The following is an 8,517-nucleotide window of genomic DNA, read 5'->3' on the forward strand; positions in this document are numbered from 1 at the left end:
TATAAAATTAATTTGGAATTTGGTGAAAATTCCATGTTGAAGAATTTTTATGTTTATGAAGTTTTCGATTTTCAAACTAAGAGCACAAATATATGTATGTTTGCACGTTTTAGCATAATGTCTATTGTCGTTATTAAAAATAATAAATTTTCAAAATCGGCTTGAAGTATAAAATTACATTACTTGCTGATGATGCTGAAACCGGTATTTTTTCCAAAGAAGAAAGGTTAACCTCAAGTCTGTGAAAACTGCTGCAAGATAAGCCTTCAAAGTATTGTATATGTATAAGGTTTCTTCGATGAGTCCGAGCGAGTAAGCGAAGCGCTTCACTATACAGCTAATTTAAGCTAGTTTCACAGTAGGGAAGAGAGCCGGAAATACGTTGTTCAGTCTGACACGAAAGTCTTGCAAACAAGTAATTTTTAAAACAAGTATTTAAAAAAATAAAACTGAAAAAAATTCAAGATTATCGCCAATTTCTTCAAGATCCAATGTTCGGATCTAACCTCGAGATTATCCCTGAAGAACAATCTTTCCTTAAAAAAAAAAGAATTACAGAAACTCGTCTACGTGATCCAAAGTTATGCGGTAACATACATAAAAAAAAAATATTTCGACGAATTGATAAGCTTCTCCTTTCTTTGAAGTCGGTTAAAAACTCACTTGCCAATTTTCATGGTGAAAAGCGCGATTTATGTTGTTTTTCTCTCGCAAATATTGGCATTCACGAGATCCGAGGTGCGAGTCCTAGGCCAGTGGATTTTTTCTTTTATTAATTTATTTATTCTTATTTTTTAAATTTAATTTTCTATCAGTTTTAGATTTTATGGTTTCAGAAATAAAATATGCATATATTTATATATTACATTCAATTCAGATCTTAGAAACTTATTTTTAGTTCTTTTTTTCTCCTTTTTAATATTTTTCTACAATTGATTTCTTTTAAATTTTGGATTTTGTTGTTGAAAAAGAAAAATGTATTTCTTTAAATTGTATTAGTTTATTTCTTTGTAATATGTCTTTCTTTTCTTCAATTTAACATTCTTTTATTTATTTTTTGTTTTGAAATTCCAAATATTTTTTCATTTAGTGTATTTATTTTTTCTTATTTAATAAACTTTTCTTTACTTAATTTTGTTTGAATTTTTTATTTTATTTTTTAAAGAGTTCAAGAAAAAATAAAGCCATATAAATAAGGAAAAATATTCTTTTTTCTTAAGAACTGCAGACAGCCATGAAGAAAGAAAACTATCTTTTAATTAACTTTATTAATTTTTTATTGTCCTTAAAATTTTTAGTTTAATTTAATTTTAATTTTAAGGTTTTGTTGTTTTAAAAAAATTTTTTTTTTAAATTTTAGTTAAATTTTCCGTTAAGTAAAAATTTCTGTTATCCGGCAGGGAAGGCCCTGAGTATACCGTCTAACTCTAGGTTGCGTAGGTCAAACCCCTGCGTTGATAGAACTTCTGTAGGAACGAACCCAGGTCGTATATTTTCCACCTTATAAGTGATTTTGCTCTGTCATGCTCTGAGGCGCCCTCTGCTTCTACTTGCATCTTATTCGATGCAGCCGCGCTGTCGACTGTTTTCTTCCACGGTTTCATTGTCACGCTACAAAAGCTGTAGTTGAGCTTAAAGCCGTTCTGCTTGATGTTACTAAAAGATTCTTCATCTATGCCTACGTTTATACGCAGCCCTTGGAAGGAAGACAATTACGCTTTGGGTAACCAAAAGCATGGACATTGGCGAAGTTCGTCTTCATACCGAGGGTAGGCATAGCCTCTCATGTTAAGCCTATTCATTTTCGACCAATCAATCTTTCTTATTTCTATAGGCAAAATATGTGGTCTCAAACCTCACATAGTTTCGTGGATTTACACAGAAGTGGTATGTCTTATATTATTCTACGGCGTCACAGTCTGGTGGACATCAGTGGATAAATCCTAAGCTTACCAAGGTTCAAAGGGCAGCATGCACGCTAGTCACAGGTGCGCGGCCATCCGCACCCATAAAAACCAAGGAAACACTCCGAAAATGTTTTCCCGTAGACCTTTTTGGGAAGCTATAGGCGAGCTGCAATACAATAAGAATAAATGCATTATCAAAATGGCAAGATACCAGATTCGGTCACGCTAAGGTTCTAACCAACTACCCCGACACGTTTAGGTCCCCAGATCTGATGCACTCATTCGTATAGAGCGTCCTTACTAAGGCTGCTGACCAGTATCGGAAGGCATGCTAGCAGAATCGATTTTCCGGCCAATGACTTCTGCCGCAGTTGCCGCGACGTTGGCGAAATTAAGAGTGTGCCCTCAGCAGTCATACACGAATTATTGCGCTTTATGAACCTAACCAACTGGTTCTACTTCTAAGTGAACCAAAGGGTTCAAGTCCGAGCTCTCAATTGGTATCACAACGGACCCACCGGATCTAAGTGTGTCTTTGTCTGACGTTGGATGAAGGCAGCCACTTCAACTTAACCCAATCTAACTTGACCTATGCTGTGGGTCGGCGGGATGTCGTCTCCTTTCTTGGTGCACAAGGGTGGACCTAGGATGTAGCCTTAATACCTATTCTGAGCCTGAAAATTTAGTGGCCAACGGGTTGGTTAATTGTAACAAATTTTGTCTCCGTTCACCAGTGGAAAGGCTATTTTCCGCAGATAAGAGGAGTTGTAATGGTTTAAAAATTGGTTGAAAATAATGGCCAAATTCGTCGTTTAAAAATTTCCGTATTTGTTTATGGTTGTTGTTGCAACCTGTTCACTTTGAGCTGCGTTCGCGTTTTGTTTTACTTCGTATTTGAAATTTATCTTTGAAATAAAGATAAATATGAAGATGAAGAAACAAATGATAACGATGAAGATAAAAAAGTGAAGAAAATTGAATTTAAAGAAGAAAGTGAAAACAATATGAAATACTTAAGAATTAAGGTTCATCGATATTTTTATCGATGTCTCTTGTTATCGATATTATATTGGATATTGTTATCGATATAATAAACGTTGTTGTTATCGATACTTTAGTCAACATTGTTATCGATATAAAAATCGATATTTTTGTCGATATAAAAATCGATATTTTCACCGATGTAATAATCGATATTTTTTGTCTATCTAATAATCGATAGTGTTATATAATAATCGTCAATATAATAATCGAAATTTTTATCGATATAAATGTATGCAAAAGGCGATTCTACCGAATCGATTTCAAAACCAAGAACATCACTGGAAAATTATTTTTCAATAGACGAGGGGTTTTGTTTAATTTTACGATAAGAATCGAAATAAATTCAGTCATAAAAAATTTCGCTATCGAAAGTTATCAAGTTGCCAAAATTTATCGAATCATCGATGCTGATACTTATCGAATTATTCAAATTGATCAATATTTATTGTGTCGACGAAATTTATAAACACAGAAAATTAGTGGCCGATTAGTTCTTAAGGAGATGACTTCTCACGCCAAAGATTATTGCAATTAGAAAAATTTTGTTTTAACATTTGGAAGTTGGGCGATGTGACATCATGCAGTATTACGCACCTCCCACAACCGGGACCGGGATAATGCGTTTATGCCGATTAAAACTTTAGTTTTTTAATTACATCAAAAGGCAGCTAAAGTGCAGTAAAATTTTTATTGCATAATTAAACTAAGTGAATAAAAAGCGATTAAGTAAACATTTACATCAGAAATATTGCGTGCCTTTTTTCTCCGCTAAAGCAATGGAAGACTAAGCGATAGTTTGTAGTTTGAACCTTTGGAAGAAGGTCGTACGTACACGTACGGGTAATTTGTAATCCTATTTAGTATCAGCAGAAATCTCTAAGCATGCAATTCTTTCGCAATCTAACCACGCTATTCAGTCTGATCGGTCTATCAGCCATTGACATAGAGTTTGTTCAAATTTTCAAGGATATTTGCCAAACTGTAGCCACAGAGCAGGATATACGGACATTCATTTACACAAGCAGCAATGAAGGAAGTTGCGACAGCGTCAACTACGCTCGCCTAAATGTGCCGGCAATCTTACATACGCTTAGCCCAAAAAATCCAATTGCTATACTCAACATCGACGTTATCACCTCCGCTAAGCGTAACAACCAACACTTTAATCATAATTTGCTTAGCATTGTGCAACTTAGTTGTCAAAACTCTACGAGCGACGAGCGACATTTAAAGGCGCTATGGCGACAATTACACCACAACATTTACGCGCTGGCCTCGTACTGCTCTTTGACGATCAAGTTAGCGACGAATATATATTTGGACTTCTTAAATTCTGTGCAGAACATGACGCCGTAAACGTTATTGCATTGCAGCCACAAATGGCGGTGAGAGAACGCAGCTACTGGACTTTGAAATTATTTCCTATGCAGGCAACTATTAAGCGAACTTTTCCACTATCGTATCGCAATATCTTTCGCGAACATTTGGAAAATATGTACGGCCACCGATTGCGTTTGATGGCAGTTGATCGTTATATCGATTTTTATAACTGTACACGTGAAGAAAAGTCTTCGAAGTTGAGTGGTTTCATCGGCAGAGCCTTGGTGACATTTGCCCAACGTCATAGTGCAACAATTCAATACCCAACCACTTTGAAGAATGAATCACTTTTTCGTATAGAAAATCGCAAAGCTGTGGAGGAGAATATCATAGACATTGGCATACTTTGGCCATTATATGTGGAGAACACGAAGTCATTTCCCACGTTTGTGATGCACATTAAAAACTGGTGTCTGATGGTGCCAGTGGAAACTCCATTGCCGCCATATGATTTCTATTGGGTTATTATTTCGAGTAGCGTTGCCATTTTGTTTCTCATCAGCTTCGTATCAATATCCACAGTTTGGGCTATCATTGGGCGCTGTAAGTGTAGGCGGCAGCTATCCATTGATCAACACTTTCTAAACGTGTCGGTCTTTCAAGGATTATTGGGCATGCCATTTTGGACGAATCGCAGCCAATCGGGCATTCAGAAATTTCTCACCATCACCATTTCGTTTGCGGGTATTATTCTAGGTACCGCTTATAGCACTTACTTGCAAAGTTTTAATGTTTATGCACCCACGGATCATTATATTAGAAATATCGATGAATTTCTTAGCTATGGTATCAAGGTGGCAGTTGATCCCATCGACGTCGACATCATTAAGTATTATACAAATTTTTCCAAATACATTCAGAATTTCACAATTTTTAATAACATAACTGAATTACACGTTTGCTGCGGAATGAGCTGGATACGCGTTATGCATATTTTGTCGGTGATATGTGGATTATGTACGATATGCAACAGAAGAATTTCTCAAAACCTCTTTTTCGACTCTCAGACATTTGCTTTGGCAAGGAGATTCCATTTGTATTACCTTTGCCGCGAAATTCAATATATCGTAGAAGTTTGAATAGTTTAATATTATACCTACAACAATCGGGGCTAATGAGCTATTGGCTACATCACAGCTTTATTGAGCTAACAGAGATGAAAATGTTTAAGTTAGCTGATCGGAATAAGAGACATTCTTTCCAACCATTGAGATTAGCTGACTTACAGCCAGTAGTCCTACTGATGGGTATATTAATGAGTTTGAGCATTTTTTTTTTGTTTTGGAAATAATTTGGTAGAAAATTCAAAAAGTGCTTAATGCTAGCAGGGAATAACTAAATGAAAGATGTAGTGAAATTTAAAAAGAAAAGTTTTTGGTGACATTGGCTAACTGTGCATGCTTCCTAATACTCATAAAATATAGATTATTTAACTGTTTCATGCGCAAGATATTGCACCGACACATATATTTGAATGTCCAGCATATAAATTTACACACATGCATGCATACATATGCTCAGAGGAAAAGTTCGTTAAATAAATGTGATAGTAAAGAATTTTTTTTTAACTTTTTACTTTTTTTGAATGTGGGCTTACACATTGTAGATACTTTACTGGCGGCATCAAAATTGACAAAGTGTTAGGGTGCGGAGTCTATATCGAAGGTTACGGGTACACTTTTAACTTGCTTCTGTATCCGTGTACCAAGCCGAGTAATAGAAAATAGGTTGAGAGGTTGGGAGTTTACGTGTCTGTGGTTGCAGCTAAGCTGAACTCAAAGCATTCATCAATCATCTAACTTCCTTGTACATCAGGGACCGAACATAACAGTTATTGATGAAAACTGTCATTGAAAAATTCACTATGAAGGAAATGTTCTACAACTAAGTGATACATACCAATCGATTTCTTTTTTCGCCCAGCATCAAATTCGAAAATAAAATTTTATATCAAATTTTTGTGCAAAATTTTACATAACAATTATTATTGATTTTTATGTTATAAGTCCGGAGAAAAACAATTATTTTTGATTTTTGTTTAAATAATCTACAAATAACAGTTACTTTTGATTTTTATATTATATGTTTTAGATAACAGTTATTGAAGACTTTTATTTGTACAAGAAAGTTTGATGCATTAAAATAGCCTACAAATATGTCTTATTTAAGATATTTATTTAAGGCTCTATATTTGTGTATAAATTTTATTTCACAAATTTTTTGTTGCAGCACAAATCTCTTAAAAAACCTTGATATGTACGTGTATGCGTGCACCGTCAAATAATTTGTATGCTGCTGCTAAAGTCAGCAGTGCATGCAGAATATATCTTTGCACATATTCAAATATGCAAATCGCATCACAAAAAGGAAAAAAATAATAATCTTAACGATCAAATAAAATTTTCAACACATCCGAAACAAAATAATTTGCATCTTCAACAAAATTCAGTAGATAAAGACGCTAAAAAAAAACAAAGATGCAAGTAGCAAGTAACATGACGATGACAACATTAAGCGAAAACAAAAAAACAAAAACAACAAGTGCACACCCGTTCAATATTCGAATAAAAAGGAATAGTAACCAGCGTTGCCATTTTAGCCGTTTTCCGGCTAGATTTAGCCGGTTTTGATAGCAACTAGCCGGAGAAAATACGATCTAGCCGGCAGCCGATTTGTTAGCCGGTTTGTAAAAAAAAGTTAGCCGTTTTTAGCCGATTTTGCTATTTGCCTAATTTTCAGGTGCAAAAAGTAAACAAGTTGTTCGAAAGCAATAATGCAGACCCAATGAAGATTTTTAATGAACTCAATGTTTTACTTTCGCATCTATGCTCCCTAGTGGTTATTAGCGCGGACACATTTGATCCTATATGCTCCCCATTGGAACCATACCTTGCTCCATTTCCTCAGTTTTATCACAGTTTTGAAGAGTATTTAAAAACAAAAGTAAGCACAAACGCTTTTGACCACGAAGCCGAGAAAATAATTCAAGAAAATGGTCGCTATTTTATTATCACTTTAATAAAGGAATTACACCAACGCCTCCGTACAAATATTGCCACACTAAAAAAAATTGACTTTTTTCGGTTGGAAATGCATTAAGAGTAATTAAAACAAAAGTATTTGTTCAACTACAGCAACAAAACCACAAATATAATGCCGACGAAATAACATCCATAGAGATGCAATGGCAACGGTTAACGTTACATACCTGGAGTAACTTAGACTCAACTGTAAAATTTTGGGCCGAAGTTTATCAATTTCGAAATGCCCTAGGAGAAAACCCGTTTGCTGACCTTTCCAACCTAGTTTTTAGTTTTCTTGTTTTGCCTATAAGTAAGGCAGAAGTAGAGCGAATATTTAGTTCAATGAATATAATAAAAACCAAGCAAAGAAATCCAATGTGCGTTAAAAAGTTAAACGCTATTTTATATATAAGATACGGTTTAAAACGTGAAGAAAAATGCTGCCATAATTTTACTGTACTTAAAATTAATGAATTCAGGTGATATATACAATAGTGATTCATTTGATGATGAGGAATATACACTCGATATAAATTAATGGTGTTAACTAGTCTTTCGTTTCTTGCGATTTATTTAAATAAAGCATGTGAATTTTCACTAAAACATTTTAGCCGTTTTTTGCCAGAGTCTATGTGAAACTTCACTAAAACATTTTAGCCGTTTTTAGCCGCTTTTTTTTGCCAATCTAGCCGGTCGGCCCAAAAAGTTCTGGCAACACTGATAGTAACAAACAACTGAAAATAAATCATTGCGAATTTCGTCAATGCGACGTCAATAAGCCTCCCCATTGGTGGCAACGAGCAACTTTCGCATAAAAACAACCAGACGTGCCGCAAAACAAATCACTTAGTCATCTCGTTAGCAATATATAGTACAACAAATGATTGGGCCATGTGTCGATGCTGAGGTGCCTACATACATCGCCACCAATACGAAAATGCCCCCGAAGCGAAGAAGGCCGCTCGCCTTAAGGTGGCAATAAATAACCGAAAATAGACAGCACAGATTTAATGGTTTCACATTAGTCAAAAGACGATGCACAAAAATTTAACTACATACATACATACATATGTAATTATTTATATGTAGGCATAAAGATACATAAGTATCTCCATTTAAACAATAACATTAGGTTGCGCCTTATTTTGCACCTTTGTCCCACA

At 34.9% G+C, this 8,517-nt stretch overlaps 1 protein-coding gene across 1 annotated transcript in view; it reads right to left on the reverse strand.

Moving 5' to 3' along the window:
- Positions 1 to 1,604, reverse strand: part of LOC118744233 — a 62,160-nt gene extending 60,556 nt beyond the window's left edge. Inside the window, exon 1 of the mRNA XM_036477153.1 lies at positions 1,501 to 1,604. Coding sequence (XP_036333046.1) covers positions 1,501 to 1,604 — 104 coding nt within the window. The remainder of the gene's footprint in view (positions 1 to 1,500) is intronic.
- Between the last annotated feature and the right edge of the window lie 6,913 nt (positions 1,605 to 8,517).

The sequence above is a fragment of the Rhagoletis pomonella genome, unplaced genomic scaffold, assembly GCF_013731165.1.
Source record: "Rhagoletis pomonella isolate Grant_MI unplaced genomic scaffold, Rhpom_1.0 Rhpom_scaffold_00001, whole genome shotgun sequence".
Classification (NCBI taxonomy): domain Eukaryota; kingdom Metazoa; phylum Arthropoda; class Insecta; order Diptera; family Tephritidae; genus Rhagoletis; species Rhagoletis pomonella.